We start from the raw sequence: 23,889 nt of genomic DNA, 5'->3' as shown, positions 1-23,889 counted from the left end.
TATTTCTCTGTATCTGGTGCCTTGCTGTTCTGTAGTTTGTTTTGGGGGAAGGTTAACCAGTGCTTCCTTTGTTTTTGTTAAACAGGTGGGACAACACCGAGACTGAAAAGCTTAGCCCTTGGGACATGGAACCGATTCCTGACAATGGTATGCACTTGTCATAACTGTGTGTAGTAGGGCATGCTTGTGACTGTCCATAAATCTCCTGAAGCTGTCAGTCACAATCTCAGAACTTGGCTAGAAGAAAACAGTTGGTTGCCTATTTGTCTTGGTTCCTTTTGGTATTAGCATCTGTACGGTGCATATCTTAGCATCAGCTGTCACATGACCACTTTACCTGGGCCACATGTGTCTGCTCTTTACTCACACTCATGCTCTGCCCACCCACCTGTGTTCTTTTTTTTTTTTTTTAAAGATTTATTTATTTATTATATGTATGTACACTGTAGCTGTCTTCAGACACACCAGAAGAGGGAGTCAGATCTTGTTATGGATGGTTGTGAGCCACCATGTGGTTGCTGGGATTTGAACTCTGGACCTTCGGAAGAGCAGTCGGGTGCTCTTACCCACTGAGCCATCTCACCAGCCCCCACCTGTGTTCTTGCATTGTATCTTGAAATGCTGTCCCTTGTCCAGCACTGCCTGTCTTTCCCCTACTTCTGCAAGGACCTGGTGTCAGCTGCGTTCATTTCCTTTGCTCTGGTCAGGTTTTCTGACGTCCGCTGCCCCTTCTGAAGGCTGTGTTGCGTTGTTCCTGCTCTGCCTTTTCAGTGGTGCAGAATAGCTACTGTTGGCATTTTGTCACTACCTTAATTATTAATACTTACCTAATTTAACAAGGATATCTGTCATTCCAAAACCTCACCATTTTTAATAACATGAAACCATTAGTAATTGTCCTTGTGATAAATAAATTCTTTTTGTTTTGTTTTTCAAGGCAGGATTTGTCTCTATAACAGATCCCTGGCTATCCTGGACGTGGCTTTGTAGACCAGGCTGGCCTCGACCTCACAGAGATCTGTCTGCCTCTGCCTCCTGGGTGCTGAGACTAAAGGCGTGCCCCACCACACCTGGCTTGTGATGTTCTTTTGAGTTTAGTGACTTATGCTCGTGTGTACTGGTCTGAGAAGACATTTTACTGTATGTGTGATGTTGTTTTGAGTTTAGTGACTTACGTTTGTGTGTCCTGTCTGAGAAGACATTCTATCTACTGTATGTTCAGATAGCAAGAGCAGTAAACCATGTCCCTCCCAGCACTTAGTGTCCAGTGTCAGCTCTGTCCTTCTCACCCTGATGGTGATGACGTCAGTGTCACTTCTTCAAAGGAGTCCTGAAGACTTTAATATATATAACATCTCTAAAGTAATCGGATTCTCATTCTGTGGCCAGCTTTCCTAAGTGCCACTTAGCACCTGCTTTTCAGTGAGGTATATTCAGAGCCAGTGACAGTACTGTGTAAGCTCTAGTCCTTTATACTAAGGCTGCTGGCTCACGTTGACAGTTGTCAGCGTACAGAAGCAGCATGACGCTAACTGTCATAGAAGCATAGCTTACAGTAGCAGGTGACTGCTTCTAGTCAAAGACTTTTTTTCCATTGTCATATTCAAGAATGTCCCCGAGTGTCCACAATTCGTCGTAATTTTCTTAACATATAGTTTTGTTATCACTGTCTTAATGTACTTATAAAATCTTTGTTTTTAAATAATTTCAGACTCACAAGTGTTACAAAGAATTGTTCAGTCATTTTATCTGCTTGGTCAGAGCTGTTAAAGTCAGAGTCATCACTGGCACAGCAGTAATGTAGGGCCTGCTTCCATTTGTCCTGTCTTACTGTGCCTGGACTGTCCCGCCTGTAATTGTTGCCATAATTTTAGCCTTTGCTCTTACCGTTTTCCTCTGCCTTCTGTGGCCCTGACTCTTCTAATTACAGGACAGTTATCAGTTATTTCCTGGCATGTACTTCAGTTTTGCTTTTCTCTTAGTTAAGCTTTTTTGTGTGTGAGATAATTTTAACACATTTATTGTGTGGTTGTGTGGTGCTAGCATCCTCAGGCCAGAAGAGGGTGCCAGATTTCCTGTACCTAGATGACAGGTTTTTACAAGCCACTGAGGTCTAATTCCTAGGAATTAGACAATCAGGAAGTGACAGTGACTGGTGAGTGTCACCCGTGGCTCCTAAATGAGTGACACTAACGTACTCTGATGTTGCCTCTCCTACATCTTCTGCTTTTCTTATTGAGTTCAATAAAATGCTCAACAAGATATGAAGTAGATTATAGAAGTGCTAAAGTCTTGCTGTTGTATGATAGTGAATATTTTTTTCTTTTCATCCTTTTCTGTTGCTTGAAGGTGGCAACATGGAAATCAGAAAGCCTATAGGATCGTTTACCATTTACACCTTAAGGTTTTTCATCCCAGAATTGGAACAAGAGTGAGAACGATTTCATTCTACTTGATCACAGCTGCCAAGTTCACATCTTCCACAAAGAAATCAACAGCTGATGTTCTAGAAAACACATTGTAAAATTTTGAATATTTCTGGAAGTTGCCATAAGCACTATTGCATTCATCCTTTAGATTAGAATCTTTTGCAGTGTTTTTCATCAGACCATGATCCACTCCTTTAATTAGTACTTTAAAAACCATCATTGTCTATGCAAAAGGTAGCCCTGGCTGTCCTGGGATTAACGGTATGCACTACCACATCTGGCTATATACACACTACTTGTCTGTGTTTTAGAACTTGTATTTAATGAAAATAAATATTTTGAATTATTTTTGAATTTCTCCCTAAGTAGTTTTGTCTCCACCCTTCTCTTATTTATGTGCTTCCATTCAGTTAAAGGAATTAGCCCTTTATGCTGGTGGAATTATTTTATCAGTTTTTGTCTTGAGAGAGAGTGTATTTTAGCCATTTATGTATTGAGGGCGTGTATGTTCATGGGTGCTTAATGGACAGTCTTATGTAGCCCAGGCTGCTGTAGAAGTTGCTGTGTAGCTGTAGATGGCCTTTGGCTTCTGACCGTCTGTTTTCCCCCCTGATTGCTAGTGTCACAGGTATGCATCGTCACACCTGGTATTATGAGGGTTAGGGGTGAAACGCACAAAGAGCTAGGCAGGCTCTTTACCAATTGAGCTATGTCTCCAGACCATGTCTTGAGCTTTTGGGGATTACTCTTTGAAGTTTAAATTGTCGGCAGAGATTTGCTTTCTGCACCCTTAGGGTTAAGGTTGCCTTTGGTGGTGGTGGTGTGGTAGGTCTTTTCAGACTTCACAGGGTACATTCTCAATTCAAGCAAGTTCATAACATCAGTGAAGAACTTAGAAAGTTGAAGGTTTGAGTTCTTCTTTTTTTTTCTTCTGTTTTTTGAGACTTTGTCTGTATAGACCAGGCTGTTATGGAACTCACAGAGATCCACCTGCCTCTGCCTCTGCCTCTGCCTCTGCCTCCTGAGTGCTAGAGTTAAAGGCATGATCCATCACCACCCAGCTTGAGTCTGCTTTTGACAGTAGAGCAGCCAGTAGGCTTTTTTGTGAGCTTTTCCAATAGACTGAGTGTTGACTCCACCCACTCACCCTTTTCTTCTTTCATTGCCTTTAAAATGGAACTCATAGTTGATCCTCCAGAAGAATTGGGAGCAAGTATCTCTGTCACTTCAGATGAGCTAGAGAAATTGCTCTACAAACCACAAGAAGGAGAATGGGGCCAGAGGTCAAGAGATGAGGAGTGTGATCGGATCATCAGTGGCATAGACCAGCTTTTAAACCTCGGTGAGCTGCCTCAGGCTGAAAGCCTGACTTTTAAGTTTTCCGTAAAAGAATTAATTGAGGTTACGTTCTTTACTTAATTCCTCTTGGTTTGTTATAGTAAGTGGAGCCCTCTCTTTGGAATAGTTTTTGTAGCTAAATATCACCTATAGGTGAGGAGCTTACTGTTTAAAACCTTAGAGGTTTCTTTTCTCTTACAGATATAGCAGCAGCGTTTGCAGGCCCGGTGGATCTGTGCACATATCCCAAGTACTGCACAGTAGTGGCTTATCCAACTGATCTCTACACAATTCGAATGAGGCTTGTTAATCGATTTTACAGGTTTGTTGGGGGAACCCTTTCAGTAATACCACAGAGAGCTCTGAGGCCACAGTCACTAGTGTAAGAAGATGTACAAGTTGCTGATAATTACTGTGTGAGCTTTGGATGTTGGTGAATATAATATCCTGTCTTTTGGTGCTGGTTACAAGTCTTTGAGTAGTCAGGCATAAGGTGACACACCAGGCTTTGTTCCTGTGTGTGTGTGTGTGTGTGTGTGCGCGCGCGTGTGCGTGCGCGCACGCTCGCACTAAGATTACATTAATACTGTTATTTTTGTGTGTGAAATTCTTCTTTTATGCATAACTGATTAGAACTTTACTTTTTTTTTTTTAAAGATTTATTTATTTATTATATGTAAGTACACTGTAGCTGTTATCAGACACTCCAGAAGAGGTCATCAGATTTCGTTATGGATGGTTGTGAGCCACCATGTGGTTGCTGGGATTTGAACTCAGGACCTTTGGAAGAGCAGTCGGTGCTCGTAACCACTGAGCTATCTTGCCAGCCCAGAACTTTACTTTTTAAGCTTCTTTTTTATTTATGTGTCTTTGTGTATGCAGGTTCCAAGAGGGAGTTTCCCCTCCTGGAAGGGACTTAAAGGTGGTGTGGTGTGGTTATCCTCCATGTGGGTTCTGCAACTGAATTCCTGCAAGAGCAACAAGTGCTCTTAACCATTGAACTCTCTAGTTTCATTACAACTTTATTGTTAATCAGGAATGAAAAATGGAAAAAACTTATGAAACAATATAATCCATTTTTATGGTACTGTATATATATATATATATTTATATATATATATACTACTTTGTGGTATAAATGCCTTTTTTTGAAATAAAAGAAATGTGATCCAAAATCCTTAATGCTTATCTTGAGGTGTAGCCAAATTTGGGATGGTTAGTATCTTGCCCCCTTTCTTTGATTGAAAATCTTAGCTGGGGCTGGTGAGATGGCTTAGTGGGTAAGAGCACCCGACTGCTCTTTCGAAGTTCCAGAGTTCAAGTCCCAGCAACCACATGGTGGCTCACAACCATCCGTAACAAGATCTGACTCCCTCTTCTGGTGTGTCTGAAGACAGCTACAATGTACTTACATATAATAATAAATAAATATTTAAAAAAAAAAAAAAAAGAAAGAAAATCTTAGCTGCTACATTTTAAAGTAGATTTCATGAGTTAATAATTGTACCCGCTCTTTTGAGTAAAGATTACTTCCCAGATATATCAGCTTTTTGTTGTTGGCTTCTACATCATTGGTAATTTTAAAAATCTCTTATTTGTAATGATTTTTATAGTAATTGAAGGTATTTCAGCTTTTATAATTCCATTACTTGTTGAAATTACTATTCTACATTATTACTATTCCACAATTATAGTGTATATATCTAGTCATATGAGTGTTTGAATTAGAAACCTATTTGTAGTGAACTGTCTCAAAGTTGACATTGCATATTTGTTCTGTAGCGAGGAGTGGGTGGGTGGAGCATGGGAAGACTGTCCCATATGTTTCTCTGGTCCCCTCTACTACTTCCCTGATACTGGGTTTCTACTGGATCTGGGTCAGCTGACTTCGTAGTGAGCTCTCAGGATGTCTGTCTTTTACCTCAGGGCTGGAATTAAAGGCAATTGTAGCCATGCTTACATTACATTACGTTATTTCTTTACATGAGTGTTGTAGAATCTAATCAGGACTTCATGGTTGCACAGCAAGAAGCAATTGTATGTACTGAGCCATTTTCCCAGCCCCACTGTTGAATTTTAACAGCTTCAAAAAGCGCTGATAGGCATGGTAGAAAAAAAAAAGAAAGAAAGATTGTTTGTTAGGGAGGTGGAGTGTGTGCAGAACCGTGCATGCATATGTGTGTGTATGATTTAGGTAGTTTACTTAAATTAGTTTTTGCTATTCATGCCCAATGTAAGTTCTAGTGATAACATTAGATTATTTATTACAACCTTGCACTAATAATGTCTTGAAGAAGGTATGCTGTCACTCACTGAATAGGCTCACATTGCTAGATTTTGGCTATTCTAATTTTTTAAGTAATAAGTTATTGTTCTGTTTAAGGCGGTTATCTGCATTAATTTGGGAAGTCCGATATATAGAGCATAATGCAAGAACGTTTAATGAACCGGAAAGTGTAATTGCAAGATCAGCTAAAAAAATAACTGACCAGCTTCTGAAGTTTATCAAGTAAGTGACCTCATACACGGGACAAGCGTGACTGACGACGTGCTTTAATAGCTGTACAGCTTCCCATTTCACTGCCTGAGTTCTTCCCGTTGTATCTGAAGCAGCATTTCTTTCCATACTTGTCATTATAACCTCGTTAAAGGAATGTGACCAGTCCAGTTTTGGTTTTTAGTTCTTTATTACATGGATGGGTGTTTTGCCTGCTTGTATGTATGTGTGTTTGCTTGCTTGCCAAGGGCCCATGGAGACTAAGAGTGTGTTGGATTCCGAGACTAGGGCTAAATAAAGATAATCATTGCCCACCATATGATTCTCGGGACTCAAACCCAGATCCTCACGAAACCACTGAGCCATCTCTCTCTTTTTTCCCCCAACTTTTATTTAATTGATTTAAATTTCACTTCATGTACTCCAGTCCACTCCTCTCTGTCCCTTGTATCCACCCTCTGCCCTTGCAACCTTTGAGCCAAAAGAAAATAAAAGCCATAGAGAACATGTTGCCATAGAAGCTGCAGTGTCACGGTGATCCTTTTCCACACATCTTCCCTTGCAGTCTGCTTCCAGGTTGCTGGCTTCTGCCACAGCACGAATACTGGCTCTTCATTGGATCGCTTCATTTCTCCTATGGTCAGCAGGACCATCCCTTTCACGGGCTCTAGCAGTCCACCGATGATGTACATTTTGGGGTTGGCCAACTCTTAAGCCCTGGATCTCTGCCTGGGTGGTAGCTGAGCTGGTCAGCTGATCATCTCTTCATCCCTAACTTTTATATTTTTAAAAATTTAAAGCAAAGCATTTAAGTTAACTTTACATATGTAGTGTTTTATTTGCATATATATTATGCACCATGTATACTTGGTGCCTGGTGAGGCCAGCAGAGGGATATTATTGGATCCCTTGGATTGGGAGTTAGAAATGGTTGTGAGCCCACTGTACGGGTGTTGGGAATTGAACCCACTTCCTCTGCAAGAGCAGTGAGTACTCTTAGCCGAGGAGCCATCTCTCCAGCAAGCCTGAATTCATGTATGTGACTCTTGCCTATTGTTTCATTTCTGTGCTGGGCATCCTCAGCGCCTCTCCTTTGCATACTTGCTGACATGGTGAGGGTTTGCTTTGTTTCTTTGCTTCTATCTTAATCTCCTCTCTTTCCTGGTATTTGCTGTATCAGTGTTACTATGGCAATACCTAGGAAGAGCTGTGTATGTTCAGCCTAGAGAGGCTACTTAGTGTGTCATTGTTTCTGTATTATCAACTTGACTTTGGACATATTTCAAAATTGTCATTATTCTAAACTAGAATACTAATATATTCTTATTTTCACAGAAGATTGGGTAAAATCTTGTCTTTTTTGTGAAGTTGGGTATGCCTAGACTGGGGAGCTATTTGTATTTTAGTGTGAAGTAATGCTTGACAGGAGTAGCTATTCTTCATATGATTAATTGTGAAAAATGTAACTTTTAGGAATCAAGATTGTACAAATATATCGGAACTATGTAACACTTCTGACAATGATGAGGACGACAGTGCTGATGATTTGGTATGAAGTTTAACTTTATAGTGGCATGTAGATCTCAAACATGGATTTAGAAATGGGGGTAGGAAAATGTAGGTCATCCATCATAGTATATCCCAGCTTGCTCTGAAGGTAGGAGTTGATAGAAAGTTTCATGGCTAAGCAGTGTCTCTTGACACACATGTGCTCTGATGATGCTCTGTGGTGAGACCTCCATAGTAAGGCTCTCTGATTTATCCTAGGATGATAGTGATCTTCCTAAAACGTCTTCTGGAAGAAGGAAGGTAAGTTGTTCTGCATGGCTATCTTTGGCTTTTATGTTCTCTGTTCAAAACCAAATTTTCATCTGGATTACAGTTTCTAGCCTTGAAAAGTTACATGATGATTCTGGGTATTTTAGTTTGGTTTATAAGAGAAATAGAAATCACTGAGTTGTGGTTCGTCAGAAATGTTGAGTTGATAGTTGATGTTGTAATGGAGCTCTCACAGCATCGTGTGTAACTGTAAGGTAGGGCGGCAGCTGTCACTGCAGCGGGTGAATTCACCACAGTGACTACGGCTTGCAGGCAGGACGAGGCAGCCCTCGTGGCTGTGTGTCAGTGAAGGGAATGCTGGGCTGGTGAGAACGTTCCTCAGGTGGTCTGACGTCCAGGCTCAGAGAGGGCTCCTCTTGGAACAATGAAGAAAAATGGTGAGATCTTTTTAGGGGAATGTTAGTAGGATTTGGTAATGGAACTATTTATTTAAAATAGAGATTTGTTGAAAAGATGAGGCTTTATGGGAGAAGGGTCACAACATGGAAGTAAACTTAGGAAACTGAGAGCTCTAATGTGACGTGTCACCAGAAGCTTCGGCACTAATACAGTACATTAATGAGTAGGCTGTTGATAGCAGAATGGGTAACATACAATAGCACACGTCACTCCTAGTTCATCTAGACGCTCCATTATCTGGGTCTGGTGGCACACACTTTTTATTTTTAGTTTCAGTACTTAGGAGGCAGAGGCAGGCAGATCTCTGTGAGGCCAACCTGATTTATATATGTAGTTCCAGGCCAGCCAGGAGTAGATCATAAGAATCTCAAAAACCAAATCAAGCAGCCAAACAAATCAAATACCTGATCTCTTATACAATGATTGTCCTAATTAACACTGAAGAGTTAGACATGCATTTATGTTGTCTGATTTCCATTTTCATGTTGCTTCATTTCCAATAGAACTGCCACCTGTTTCCCCCTGTCTATTCGTTTGCTGTGTCTGCTGTTGCCAATGACATAGTTGACTCCACTAGTCAGATGTACGTGTGTGTCGAGCAGCAGTGTGCTATGACTCTCCCTAAAGTGATGCTGATTCCATATAGGATCTCCGAGGAGAGAGAGAGCGAGCTCTTGCCTTTCCCACATTGTAAACCCCTCTCCCAGCACACACTTTCTGTTTACTTTGACTCAAACCAGATGACAACTTTTGCAGTTTCTGACACACTTTGGTATCTTTTTTGTGGTTACATTGCTCCATATAGCTAATGCCAACATTTGAGGCATTGCCTGGGTGCCCTTACCTTTAATTGCTGTCTATAGTGGACTTTTCCCATGTGAGGAAGCTGTGGTCCTAGGCAGTTTTCTACTCCCACTTCTAATTTCTATGAACAAGACGTACAGATGTGAGACTTGGCAGAATTGATTGTTTGATAGTGCTTGCTGCTGCTCATGGCATCTGGCTTCTTATAACTAATCTTGATATAATTTCCATTTTACGATAGTGCATGTCGAACATCATAAGACATGACTGGATTTATAGAAATCGTCTTTTTTCCAGCTAGATAACATGGTGAAAACTGCTACAACTTATGTACAATACAGGAAACAGAAGGGCCCAAATCTTTTTTTTTTTTTTTTTTTCTTTAAAACCATACACCATAAAGTACATGTCCTCTCTCCATTTCCTACCTAGGCTGAAGTAACCTACAAATATGTTTTCAGGTCCACAACTGGAAAAGGAGGAGTAGAGCCAGTGGCTGTATTGAGAGTGACTGGAGGAGGCAGTGCAAGGCCCTGCTTATCCTCATCTTCCAGTGTGAGGACTCGGAGCCCTTTAGACAGCCCGTGGACTTGGATGAGTACCCAGTAAGTCTCCTTGCTCTGACTGTTGGTGCTTTGTGTTGTGGAGAAAACAGTAGGATTGCAGAGTTAGGTTAAACCCTAAAGGGTAAGAGGACTAGACTAAGCCTTTACTTATGTTAATGTATTTTCTATCTTACCCCACTAGGCTAGTTGCAGTACAGGCATAGTAACTCAAGAATTTAGACATAGTTGCACAGGAACCATGTGTGAAATAGGAGATACATACATGAGCATTGCTGTAGGCACAGGCATTAAAAAAACTAATTTACTGGAGCAGAAGAGGTGGCCCAGGGGTAAAAAGTTTTGGTTGATCTTACGGAAGTTTCTGGCACCCACATTTTAGTAGCTTGTGACCATCTATAACTCCAATCCCAGGGGATCCAGTGTCCTCTTGTGCTCTCCACAGGCACAGACATGCAGGCATACTCACTTGGAACAGTTAACAAGACTATAACTTAGATAACCAACAAGACAGTTGGGTGATGCCCATGACCAAGAACCAAAAACACCATCTGCTACAGCAGTCTTGGGATTAGTAATGGCTGTAAGCAGGAAATTAAAATATTCTTGTTTCAGGACCATTAAGAATTGACATTTGAAAGCCGGGTGTGGTGATCCCTTTAATCCCAGCACTCGGGAGGCAGAGGCAGGCAGATTTCTGAGTTCGAGGCCAGCCTGGTCTACAAAGTGAGTTCCAGGACAGCCAGGGCTACACAGAGAAACCCTGTCTCGGAAAAACAAAACAAAAAAGAATTGACATTTGCTGTTATTTGTGGGGCTGCAGAGATGGCTGAGCAGTTGAGAGCGCTTGCACAGGACTAGAGTTTGGTTCCCTGTACCTTGTCTGGCAGTTCTAAGTAACTTGTTACTCCAAAATGGTCTGAAACCCAATTTAGGCATTGTACGCATATCCTAACATATAAATTAAGATAAAATAAAATCTTAAGATTTGATACTTCCTATCCTACTATTCTTTGCTGCCTTTGTAGATCTTTTAGATATTAATCCTTAAGTCTTTCAATTATTTCCCTGTTCTGTCATTTGTAATATCTTAGAGATCTTATTATGTTTACTTTAAAAACATTTCTGTGTATGGGTATTTTATGTGTGTTTTATTTGTTCCTGTATCTGTGTACCATGTTTGTGTTGCCCATGGAAGCCAGAAGAGTTGCTGAGTTCCCCTTGATTGTAAGTTACAGATGCTTGTGTGCCACTGTATGGGTGCTAGGACTTGCACTTAACTACTAAGCCGTCTCTCCAGCCCTTTGTGTTTACTTTTTGAGATCATGAAGTTCATATGTGAATTGTCATTTTTAAAAACAGGATTACCGAGATATTATAGATACGCCAATGGATTTTGGAACAGTAAGGGAAACTCTAGAAGCTGGGAATTACGATAGCCCTGTGGAGTTTTGCAAAGACATTCGATTGATATTTAGCAATGCAAAGGCATATACACCGAACAAAAGATCAAAGGTAGGTAACCCTTTTCTGTGCCGAATTCTAACGAGGTGTGCGTGAACTGTGTATTTTTCCAGTTGCCAGTAGCAGATAAAACATGAAGTATAACTGAGTAAACTGGATAAACACAAGATGTCTGGGATGAGCAAAGCTGCTGCCGGTGCATATAAGCATTTCTTTTTAAGGCTTATTTATTTCATTTATATAAGTACACTGTAGCTGTCTTCAGACACACCAGAAGAGGGCATCAGATCCCATTACAGATGGTTGTGAGCCACCATGTGGTTGCTGGGGATTGAACTCAGGACCTCTGGAAGAGTAGCCAGTGCTCTTAACCACTGAGCCATCTCTTCAGCCCGCATGTGCATTTCTTAAATACGTGTGTATGTACATGATGTTAAGTGTGACCAGAGATACCTGATGAAGTTAGTGAAGTTAAATTTATAGATTAGACATGGTGAAAGATTACTTATATAGCTACCAGTAAGTAGAGCAGTTACAGTAATATGATAGATTGCATGACTATAATCTTCACTGCTGTGAGCTGTGTGATATAAGTATATATGGATGCTGTGGATATAAGACAATCCATTTGCCAAATATATATGGATGCTGTGGACATAAGACAATCCATTTCCCAAATGGATTGTGGGAGAATAGTATGAGATTAGATCATGCTATTCAGAATTTTAAGTGTAGCCTATTTCCGGAAGTATCCACTAACATTACTGGGTCATGAGTGAGTGAGACCCAGGGTGCTTTTATATAATGTTGAATAGTAATACTGAAAGCCAGCATCCAATCTCATTTTGAATTTCAAGAAGAATTTTTTTTCTTTTTTGTGTTCATTATGTATTGTGTGTTCATACATGCCCTTTTTACATTGTCATGTTTAGCATCTTGTTACTTTTAGTTCAAATGCGTTGCTAAATTTCCAGTGACAACTAGTGAGGAGACGGAAAGTGACAATGCTCAAGACCATCACATTTCAGATGTAAAGTGGCTCACATAACCCTATTAACTCGATGACTGACAAGTTTATGCAGTACTAGAAATATTACTGTTTTGCTTTTCAAAGACGGGTTAGGAAGCAAACACTCTCGAGTCTGCAGGGCAGACGTGTAGGAGGCTGTTAGGTCACGTTCTTAAGTTTCCGGGATGGAAGTGCCTCCTAACAGCCACACATGGCCAACAGTCTACTGTTGCGTCTGTGTGCTGGTTAGCTGTCAAGTCTGGCAACCTGAGTTTGATTCACAGAGGCCACAGAGTGGGAGGAGAGAAGCCAGTTACGACCGGTTGTCTATCTAGACTTGTTAGCCAGCCAGCCTCAGGAATTTGTGTCTCCCTGGCATCAGGAGCTTGTTCCACCATGTCTGTCCCCATTATGTCGTCCTCCCCTGATTGTGGGGTTGGAACTTGAGGTCCTCATGCTTTCAAAGGGTATACGTTATTGGTTGAGGCATTGCTCAGCCTGATACTGAACTTTTGAATATTAAACCTGTGCACTCACTTCTGCATTTAATGTGGGTATGAACTGGATCACATAGCTTGGTGTTATTTTAATGATCTGATAATTGGAATTGTTGAGCTAGGGTGTACCTCAGTTGGTAGAGGGCTGGCCTGCCTGCCATGCATGGCTCACTCCCCGCATTGCACGAGGTGAACTGTGTAGGGCACACGCTTACAGGCCCAATGCTTAGGAAGTGATGGTGGGGAGATGAGGAATTGAATTGAAGGTCGTCTTTGCCACAGACTGAGGGTCTAGGCTATGTGAAATATGTGAGGTTGAGGATATATTTTCTTGTATATGATGGAAGGCATACTTTTGTTATTTTAGATTGAGGTGGTATACCAAATTGTAAGCAGATTAATGTAAAAATGCGTTTGTTCCCTTGATTCAGACATACACTGCTACTTTGCTTCCTAAATTGCAGTATTAGAACTAACTTTCAAATTAGCCTAAGGAGAAATTTGTACTTTGGAGCTGGTTGGGACCAATGTTAACCGAGAATGTCAAAAGAAGTGTTGTGGAGTGTGGAGTTGTAATCTTCACTAGTTTCTGAAAGGTGTGTGTGTGTGTCTCCATCTCCACATCCTGCCAATGCCATCAATGTGTAGTCAGTTGGAGCAAAGAAGCTATTCCTCCAAGTCAGGGCTGACGCATTGCAGGTGCCTCACCTCTTATTATTAGTGAAAACCTGCAACAGATTGACTTTGTAATTCTGGGTTTCTTTTTTTACCTTGTAGATTTATAGTATGACCTTGAGATTGTCTGCTTTGTTTGAAGAAAAAATGAAGAAAATCTCCTTTGATTTTAAAATTGGTCAAAAATTCAAGGAGAAACTTCGTAGAAGCCAAAGATTCAAGCAACGACAAAACTGTAACGGTGCTGTCCCTGGTGACAGGCGCAGGAGGTGAGGGGCGTGGCATTGCATGTAATTGGCTCTTATCTTAAGATGTTTTTAATTGTGGTAAAAACTCATATTTTTGGAATATGGCTCTACATTCCAAACCTTTATATACGTATCTTTAAGTTCAGAATCAAGAACCTTGTATTATCATTGTTTCTTACAGAAACCCTGGAATGATGCGTTTTATACTGTGATGTCCAGTTATAAAAGTGTCTGAGTGTCCTGTCATGGTTTTCACGGGTTTCCTTGCTTCAGTCTGAAGAATTCTTTTAAAATGCCTGTAAAGCAGGCAGATACATCAACAATAGACTCACCTGTCTTTGTGTCCTTGGGGTGGTTTCAGTTTACCTTCATTATTGAAGGATTTGTTGGTTTCTTTGTTTGCTTTTTATTGTTTGTTTTTCAAGACAGGGTTTCTCTGTGTAACCCTGGCTATCCTGGAACTCACTCTGTAGACCTTGAATCAGAGATCCTCCTGCCTCTGCCTCTCAAGTGCTGGGATTAAAGGTGCTCACCACTTCATCTGGCTGAAGGTAGTTTTAAAAATGTTTTTCAGGTTTTACTTATTGTTACTATATATATATATATATATATATACATATATATATATATATATATATATATATATATATATATATGTATAGTGGTTTTGCCTGCATATATATATGTGTATCTGTTGGTATCTCCTGCCCTTGGAAACTAGAATGGCATCAGATCCCCTGGGCCTAGGGTTACAGAGGGTTGTGATCTGCCATGTGGGTCCTCTGGGAGAGCATCCTCTCTGCAGCCCTGAAGAATAGAGTTGATGCATAGTGAATTCTTGTGCCGACCATGCTGTCTACTGACCTTGCTGAAGTGCTCTTCTTATGTGTGTGTTACTTTCCTTTTGCTGCCTTTAAGATCCCTTCTCCCCTTCCCCTTCCCCTTCCCCTTCCCCTTCCCCTTCCCCTTCCCCTTCCCCTCCCCTCCTCCCTGCCCCTCCCCTCATCCCTGCCCCAGCCCTTTCCTCCCTCCCACCAGAGGAGAGTAGGTTAGGAGTTCTTGAGTTTATATTACTTGGGAGTTTACCCATTTCTGTGGGTATTAAGTATAATTTGTCAAATTTGGAAAGGTTTTTGCTAAGCCCCGGTATAGTCTCACAAGAGACAGCTATATCTGGGTCCTTTCAGCAAAATCTTGCTAGTGTATGCAATGGTGTCAGCGTTTGGGAGCTGATTATGGGATGGATCACTGCATATGGCAATCACTAGATGGTCCATCCTTTCGTCACAGCTCCAAATTTTGTCTCTGTAACTCCTTCAATGGGTGTTTTGTTCCCATTTCTAAGAAGGGGCAAAGTGTGCACACTTTGGTCTTCGTTCTTCTTGAATTTCATGCGTTTAGCAAATTGTATCTTATATCTTGGGTATCCTAAGTTTCTGGGCTAATATCCACTTATCAGTGAGTACATGGAAAGGTTTTAATGTCCTGTTTCTTGAAACAGTTTTTTTGCTGTCTTTTTTTTTTCCCCTCCTGTTGGGACCAGATTCTCTGTTTAATTGGATGATTTGTTCATTCCTTCAGAATTGACTGTAACTGTCAAGTTTAGAGTAAGAAAGTACTTGCAGTAACTATCCATGCCAGAATACTATTAGTTGTGCATATTTTACTACTTGGTTTATGTGTTATTTTTCTCTCATTAAGAAACAATATTACGTACTTTTATCCTGTAATTCTCTAGCCATTTACTTTTCTGTTTTATTAATAATTGTTTCTCTTGCTTAAACTTTTGCCAGAAATGTCAAGCAGAAGCAGTTCAAATCTCAGACAAAAGTAATTCCACAGTTGATGTGTCCTCCTTCTCAGTCTACCTCAAGTAAGGTACCTTTGTCTGCAACCCGCAAGACAAGTGCTGGTGTCTCTTCAGGCTTTACTTCTGGGGACTCTTCAGACTCTGCAGGATCTTTAGAAAGAGTCAGAAGACAGAGGCCTGAAGTACTCAGGAGTGGTTCTGTGCTGTTTGGTGAGGAATTGAATGCACTCATCTTTTAGCATCCTTGTTTGTAGACTACTAAGTACTGTTGTGTTAGAAACAGCCTTGGCACTGAGGTCTAGTCAGGATTAACATTTGCTAAGATTTGTGTTTCACAAAGTGTATTTTTGTTTATTTTTTGTTTGCTTTTGATTCAGGGTTTCTGTCTTTGGCTGTCCTAGAACTTGCTCTGTAGATCAGGCTAGCCTTGAACTCAGAGATCCACCTGTGTCCCAGGTGCTGGGATTAAAGGCATATGCATCACGGCCCAGCTACAAAGTATATTTTAAAGGACAAAGATCCCATAAAAGTACAGATAGTCATTTGAGAGCTGACACCCAGAAGTATGTTGTCACCTCTTTGGGTCTTACGACCGGCCAGGAAGAACGCAACAAACCGGAATCTTCTGCGGCAAAGCTTTATTGCTTACATCTTCAGGAGCCAGAGAGCAAGAGAGCAAGAGCTCTATTGCTTACATCTTTAGGAGCCAGAGCGCAAGAGCACAAGAGCAAAAGCAAGAGAGCAAGAGGGGAGAATGGCGAAACCCCGTCCCTTTTAAGGAGAATTATTCTCCGCCTAGGACGTATTACTCCTTGATTGGCTGCAGCCCATCGGCCGAGTTGTCGTCACAGGGAAGGCAGAGCACATGGGGTGGAAAACTACCCTTGGCACATGCGCAGATTATTTGTTTACCACTTAGAACACAGGATGTCAGCGCCATCTTGCAACGGCGAATGTGAGGGCGGCTTCCCACATTTGGGCTGTTGCTGTTTTGATAACTATGAACAAAGGGAGTCCTGAATAGCTTTGTGCAGTGAGGGTACTAGTTCCATCTGCATTGCACTGTGTTTTGTGTTGAGAGTAAGTTATGTAGTATCATAACCTATGGCTTTTCATGTGTGCAATATCAAATATTTCATGTAGCACTGTTCATGCTATTGAGAAACAGATCAATAGATCGGGAAGGTCCCTTTCCCAAATGTGTGTCAAGTCGATAGGAAACCAGCTCTGTACACTGTCTGATGCTCATTCCACCCAGTATGGCAATGAAAACAATTACTTGTTGATTAAAGTGTTCCTTTCTCTCACTGTCTGCCACCCTACCCCCACTGCTCCCCCAGTGTGATCAATGTACCACAGCTGAATTTTCAGGAAATTGTTATAGATCTGAAACTGCCTGTTGAGATTGAAGGATCCAAAATGATTGTACCTTCTAGCATGGAAGCCTTTCTTGATGTCACAGAAAGCACAATAATTAGTTTTAGTGAGACTGGAGAGATGGCTCAGAGGCTAAGAGCACTGGCTGTTCTTCTAGGGATCCTGAGTTCAAACCCCATCTATAATGAAATCTGGTGCCCTCTTCTGGCCCTTAGTCATACATGTTGACACAACGTTGTTTACATGGTAAATAAATAAATCTATTTAGAGAAAATAAATCTTTGTGTTTTTATTTTCTCTGTATTCATGTGTACTATGTAGATGCCTAGTGCTCACAGAGGTCATCAAATCCACTATAGGCAGTTGTGGGCAGCTGCCATGAGAGTAGTGGGGATTGAACCTGGATCTTCTGCAAGATCAACAGGTGCTCTCTTACTGATCCATCTCTCCAAGAACAAGTTATACATTGATTTTCAGATATTTGTGTTATAAGACAGTGTTTGCTTATGTGGGTACAGATAGGAGTCCATATATCTTTTTATTTTATTTTTTTAGGAAGTGAAATGGAAGATTTCTTAGCTACCTCTTCATCTTCTTCAGCTTCAAACAGTTCAGAGGAAAGCAAAGCGAGTCCTGGAGCTCGAGAATCTTCCTTGCGCAGTGGTGTGTTGAGAGGCAGCAACCTCGGGGTGACCAGAACAAGAGCTGCTCGGAGGAAAGCTGGTCAGTGAGAGCAGGCGGTCACTGGCTGATCCTTACTGAGTGGCATAATGGGGCTCATCTAGATGTGATAGTGTCTCTTAAGGCGATCCTTACAGAAGACTTACCCTATTTGAAGACTTTGTAGGCTTGTTGTCACCTTAGGAAGCCGAGGCAGGACAGACAGTAGGAAAGAGGCCAGGGTGGCCTGCATGTGTAGCTTAACATGACTGGACTAAGACAAGACTTCTTTAATCGTATTACTTTACTTCCAGGTTCTGTTTCTTTAGAAAATGGGTGTGGTAGAAAAGCCACTCGGAAGAGAGTCTATTTAAGTGATTCTGATAACAATTCAGTGGAAACAGATGAAAATCTGAAAAATAGAAAATGTGGAAGTAGCCGGAAAGTTCTGCGGAAGTGTGCTGCTGTTGCTGCCAGCAAGATAAAGCTGATGAGTGATGCAGAGGATTCGAGCTCAGAGAGCCCCTGCTCTGGGCGGAAGCTGCCACATCGAAACGCTTCAGCTGTGGCCAGGAAGAAGTTGCTACACAACTCTGATGATCAGAGCCTTAAGTCAGAGACAGAAGAACTGAAAGACCAGAACCAATCACTGTTGATATCCGGTCCCCATTCTGTCCACAACAGCATCAGTGACTCAGAGTCAGACAGTGACTTGCGAGCAACCCGGAAGACCTGGAATGCTAACGGCTGCACATCCCACACTGCAGCAACATGCAAAACCAAGTCACGTCCAATAGAGTCTTCTGAGGAAGATTCCAGATGTCATGGATCTGATCATGGGCCCAGCAGCACTGGGGACCCTTCAACATCTGGGCAGAAACTCAGGGCAGATAGCATCTCTGAGGAAGCTGACTCTGAACCAGAAAGCAGTGTACTATGCAAGAATACACATCTGTGTAAGAAAGCCAAGATCTTGAGTGACTCAGAAGACTGTGAGGAAAAGTGTGGAGAAAGGAGAGGTCCTGAAGTGGAAGGAAGCCCAGTTTCTGAAGCCTTGAGGGAAGCCATTCTTGCCCCCCAGTGTCTCTCACATCGTGGATCTGAGACTGATGTGGATTCTGACGGCGGTGCAGTGAGAGAGAAATCATACAGCAATGAAAACGGTAATTTCAGGCTCTCCCTTGGACACTAATTTATCCCTTCCTCCTCTTCCACGGTTCCCTTCTACTGTTCCCTCCTGTAGACGTCATTTGACCAGCTGTTCTTTCTGGTCGAGCCTTTTGTTTGTCTTCTCTGTTCTCAGGCTTAGTGCCTTATCATTCACTGTTAGACACTGAACAGTCAGTCTTAGCCTTGACTATTCATGAAAGGTTCTACTTTGAATATTGGCAATGGGCATTTTATTAGAGATGAGCACTTGGGCACACCATGGTAGTGACTGGAACAATTTTCTTGAGCCTGCCTGTTCACATTGTCTTTATTGGGGATTGGGAGAGAGTCATTAGTGGGGGAAATCACTGCTAAGGACCAGCTTATTTCCTGCCGTCTAATATAGCCTCACTATGTTGGTAAGAAGTCTGCATTTAAATTGTCTTTAAATGTTAAACATTTAATTATTACTTTAGACATTCTTATATCAAATATTAACAGAACACTCTTAATTTTTAGGATCTGTATCACTAGAGAATGGACAAAGAAGAAAAGTTTCCCGGAAAAGTTCCAGTGACAAGGAAAGTAATCTACAGGTAACCCAGAAGTCACCCAAAGACAGAAGCAGCCCCTCGAGGATTACTCAGCGTGCTAGTGTGGCTACTGATAAAATGAAGCTCACAAGCGATGCAGAAGACCTCAGCCTAGAGAGCGTGTGTACTCGAAGCAAAAGGAGAAGGAAAAAGCCTGCTCGATTTGCTTGTACCCCAACCCGCAAGACAAGTGCTGGTGTCTCTTCAGGCTTTACTTCTGGGGACTCTTCAGTCTCTGCAGGATCTTTAGAAAGAGTCAGAAGACAGAGGCCTGAAGTACTCAGGAGTGGTTCTGTGCTGTTTGGTGAGGAATTGAATGCACTCATCTTTTAGCATCCTTGTTTGTAGACTACTAAGTACTGTTGTGTTAGAAACAGCCTTGGCACTGAGGTCTAGTCAGGATTAACATTTGCTAAGATTTGTGTTTCACAAAGTGTATTTTTGTTTATTTTTTGCTTGCTTTTGATTCAGGGTTTCTGTCTTTGGCTGTCCTAGAACTTGCTCTGTAGATCAGGCTAGCCTTGAACTCAGAGATCCACCTGCGTCCCAGGTGCTGGGATTAAAGGCATATGCATCACGGCCCAGCTACAAAGTATATTTTAAAGGACAAAGATCCCATAAAAGTACAGATAGTCATTTGAGAGCTGACACCCAGAAGTATGTTGTCACCTCTTTGGGCTGTTGCTGTTTTGATAACTATGAACAAATGGAGTCCTGAATAGCTTTGTGCAGTGAGGGTACTAGTTCCATCTGCATTGCACTGTGTTTTGTGTTGAGAGTAAGTTATGTAGTATCATAACCTATGGCTTTTCATGTGTGCAATATCAAATATTTCATGTAGCACTGTTCATGCTATTGAGAAACAGATCCATAGATTGTGAACAAAGTGGCTAGTGGAAAAGTCAGGCTGGTGCACTTCACAGGATTTTACAGATGCAGTTATAGAGTCCCCAGGTTTGTAGGAATAGGATACTGGGAGACCTTTTCTGTATTAGGATTTATTTTGCTGTCATAATAAGGCGAGTCTGGTGGGAGTATGCTCTCAGTTAAGGCTTTCTCCTCTAGTAACTCTAGCTTGTGTCTAATTAGCACACTTCTTGTTTGATTGTCACACAGATAGATTAGTGTTCAACTAGAACCTTTTTGGTTTTTTTTCTTTTTTCTTTTTTTTTTTTTTTTGGTTTTTTGAGACAGGGTTTCTCTGTGTAGCTCTGGCTGTCTTGGAACTCACTGTGTAGACCAGGCTGGCCTTGAACTCAGAAATCCGCCTGCCTCTGCCTCCCAAGTGCTGGGATTAAAGGCATGCGCCACCACGCCCGGCTTTTTTGTTTTTTTTTTCTAATTTGTCCCTAAAATGGCATATGAATATCAATTTCACAGTGTAAAACAACCCAACTTTAAGGAAGTCTCAATAGTCTTTAAGTATTCAAGTACTTTGAAAGTTAAGTCTCTTAAAATATCCAGTCTCTCTAAAATATCTGAGCTCTCTTAACGGTGGCTTCCTCTTATGTCCCTTCATGTTCAGCCCAAATCAAATCCAGAATTCCCAGTGTAAAAGGTTTAGTGCTTTATGCCTGGGCCCACTCATGATTCTCTGATCAGCAGAGAAGTCTCTGCATTACACAGAACCTATCTTCCCAGGATCAGATGACAGCCACTCATAGCTACTGCTGGTCCCTTAAATTATAGCTGGGCCACACTTTCACCAGTGGCCTCTCTTGAGCTCTTGTATCCTTCTGCCTCTCTGCCCCTCTGCCTCTCTGCCTCAGATGTGTGCTTCAGTTAGGGGTTATTGCTGTGATAAGACACCACAGCCTAGAACAGCTTGTAGGAGGAAAAGGTATGTTTGGTATGGAGTATTCAGGTCATTCTCCAGCTTTGATGGGGGTCAATTTAGGAACCAATAGAGGAGTGCTGCTTACTGCCTGGCATCTGGTGACTCTTTCAGCCTGCTTTCTCAACCCCACATCAGTCATCAATTAAGAAAATTCCCCATAGTCTCGTCCACAGGGCCGTCTAGTAGGAGGGAAACTTCTAAATTGAAGGTCCCTTTCCCACATGTGTGTCAAGTCGATAGGAAACCAGCTCTGTACACTGTCTGATGCTCATTCCACCCAGTATGGCAATGAAAACAATTACTTGTTGATTAAAGTGTTCCTTTCTCTCACTGTCTGCCACCCTACCCCCACTGCTCCCCCAGTGTGATCAATGTACCACAGCTGAATTTTCAGGAAATTGTTATAGATCTGAAACTGCCTGTTGAGATTGAAGGACCCAAAATGATTGTACCTTCTAGCATGGAAGCCTTTCTTGATGTCACAGAAAGCACAATAATTAGTGGGGCAAATTGCATTTGAAATGGAGGTTTACTCATGAATGATATTTTGTGAGTCTAGCTCAGAATGTGGTGGCCAGTGTCTGAATATACAAGCATGACTTAATGTGGAATACTGGTTGTGTACTTTTTAATACAAAGGTTTTTATTTAAAGTCACCTTCACAGCATAATTTGTAAACATTTAAAGCATTTTAAAAATCTGATTTTAATATTTTGAAGTTTTAGTGAGGCTGGAGAGATGGCTCAGAGGCTAAGAGCACTGGCTGTTCTTCTAGGGATCCTGAGTTCAAACCCCATCTATAATGAAATCTGGTGCCCTCTTCTGGCCCTTAGTCATACATGTTGACACAACGTTGTTTACATGGTAAATAAATAAATCTATTTAGAGAAAATAAATCTTTGTGTTTTTATTTTCTCTGTATTCATGTGTACTATGTAGATGCCTAGTGCTCACAGAGGTCATCAAATCCACTATAGGCAGTTGTGGGCAGCTGCCATGAGAGTAGTGGGGATTGAACCTGGATCTTCTGCAAGATCAACAGGTGCTCTCTTACTGATCCATCTCTCCAAGAACAAGTTATACATTGATTTTCAGATATTTGTGTTATAAGACAGTGTTTGCTTATGTGGGTACAGATAGGAGTCCATATATCTTTTTATTTTATTTTTTTAGGAAGTGAAATGGAAGATTTCTTAGCTACCTCTTCATCTTCTTCAGCTTCAAACAGTTCAGAGGAAAGCAAAGCGAGTCCTGGAGCTCGAGAATCTTCCTTGCGCAGTGGTGTGTTGAGAGGCAGCAACCTCGGGGTGACCAGAACAAGAGCTGCTCGGAGGAAAGCTGGTCAGTGAGAGCAGGCGGTCACTGGCTGATCCTTACTGAGTGGCATAATGGGGCTCATCTAGATGTGATAGTGTCTCTTAAGGCGATCCTTACAGAAGACTTACCCTATTTGAAGACTTTGTAGGCTTGTTGTCACCTTAGGAAGCCGAGGCAGGACAGACAGTAGTAGGAAAGAGGCCAGGGTGGCCTGCATGTGTAGCTTAACATGACTGGACTAAGACAAGACTTCTTTAATCGTATTACTTTACTTCCAGGTTCTGTTTCTTTAGAAAATGGGTGTGGTAGAAAAGCCACTCGGAAGAGAGTCTATTTAAGTGATTCTGATAACAATTCAGTGGAAACAGATGAAAATCTGAAAAATAGAAAATGTGGAAGTAGCCGGAAAGTTCTGCGGAAGTGTGCTGCTGTTGCTGCCAGCAAGATAAAGCTGATGAGTGATGCAGAGGATTCGAGCTCAGAGAGCCCCTGCTCTGGGCGGAAGCTGCCACATCGAAACGCTTCAGCTGTGGCCAGGAAGAAGTTGCTACACAACTCTGATGATCAGAGCCTTAAGTCAGAGACAGAAGAACTGAAAGACCAGAACCAATCACTGTTGATATCCGGTCCCCATTCTGTCCACAACAGCATCAGTGACTCAGAGTCAGACAGTGACTTGCGAGCAACCCGGAAGACCTGGAATGCTAACGGCTGCACATCCCACACTGCAGCAACATGCAAAACCAAGTCACGTCCAATAGAGTCTTCTGAGGAAGATTCCAGATGTCATGGATCTGATCATGGGCCCAGCAGCACTGGGGACCCTTCAACATCTGGGCAGAAACTCAGGGCAGATAGCATCTCTGAGGAAGCTGACTCTGAACCAGAAAGCAGTGTACTATGCAAGAATACACATCTGTGTAAGAAAGCCAAGATCTTGAGTGACTCAGAAGACTGTGAGGAAAAGTGTGGAGAAAGGAGAGGTCCTGAAGTGGAAGGAAGCCCAGTTTCTGAAGCCTTGAGGGAAGCCATTCTTGCCCCCCAGTGTCTCTCACATCGTGGATCTGAGACTGATGTGGATTCTGACGGCGGTGCAGTGAGAGAGAAATCATACAGCAATGAAAACGGTAATTTCAGGCTCTCCCTTGGACACTAATTTATCCCTTCCTCCTCTTCCACGGTTCCCTTCTACTGTTCCCTCCTGTAGACGTCATTTGACCAGCTGTTCTTTCTGGTCGAGCCTTTTGTTTGTCTTCTCTGTTCTCAGGCTTAGTGCCTTATCATTCACTGTTAGACACTGAACAGTCAGTCTTAGCCTTGACTATTCATGAAAGGTTCTACTTTGAATATTGGCAATGGGCATTTTATTAGAGATGAGCACTTG

General features: G+C 41.8%; 1 protein-coding gene across 10 annotated transcripts in view; it reads left to right on the top strand.

Moving 5' to 3' along the window:
• Brwd1 (bromodomain and WD repeat domain containing 1) overlaps nucleotides 1–23,889 on the top strand; it is a 90,615-nt gene that overhangs the window by 55,212 nt on the left and 11,514 nt on the right. For 5 of the 10 annotated variants that reach the window (XM_006523113.2, XM_017317170.2, XM_017317169.2 and 2 more), the window contains 15 exons: nucleotides 86–147; nucleotides 3,616–3,771; nucleotides 3,969–4,089; nucleotides 6,151–6,276; nucleotides 7,738–7,813; nucleotides 8,032–8,073; nucleotides 9,768–9,911; nucleotides 11,232–11,384; nucleotides 13,617–13,783; nucleotides 15,556–15,782; nucleotides 17,505–17,672; nucleotides 17,924–18,772; nucleotides 19,278–19,655; nucleotides 22,362–22,529; nucleotides 22,784–23,632. In XM_006523113.2, the coding sequence (XP_006523176.1) occupies nucleotides 86–147; nucleotides 3,616–3,771; nucleotides 3,969–4,089; nucleotides 6,151–6,276; nucleotides 7,738–7,813; nucleotides 8,032–8,073; nucleotides 9,768–9,911; nucleotides 11,232–11,384; nucleotides 13,617–13,783; nucleotides 15,556–15,782; nucleotides 17,505–17,672; nucleotides 17,924–18,772; nucleotides 19,278–19,655; nucleotides 22,362–22,529; nucleotides 22,784–23,632 (3,686 nt within the window). Of the gene's footprint in view, nucleotides 1–85; nucleotides 148–2,349; nucleotides 2,778–3,615; nucleotides 3,772–3,968; nucleotides 4,090–6,150; nucleotides 6,277–7,737; nucleotides 7,814–8,031; nucleotides 8,074–9,767; nucleotides 9,912–11,231; nucleotides 11,385–13,616; nucleotides 13,784–15,555; nucleotides 15,783–17,504; nucleotides 17,673–17,923; nucleotides 18,773–19,277; nucleotides 19,656–22,361; nucleotides 22,530–22,783; nucleotides 23,633–23,889 lie in introns of those variants that run through there. The other 5 variants (NM_145125.3, NM_001103179.1, XM_006523114.4 and 2 more) reach the window with 4 other exon arrangements.

Source organism: Mus musculus, chromosome 16, assembly GCF_000001635.26.
Source record: "Mus musculus strain C57BL/6J chromosome 16, GRCm38.p6 C57BL/6J".
NCBI lineage: Eukaryota > Metazoa > Chordata > Mammalia > Rodentia > Muridae > Mus > Mus musculus.
Note: the sequence above shows the minus strand (reverse complement) of the source record. Positions and strands in the feature narration are given on the sequence as shown.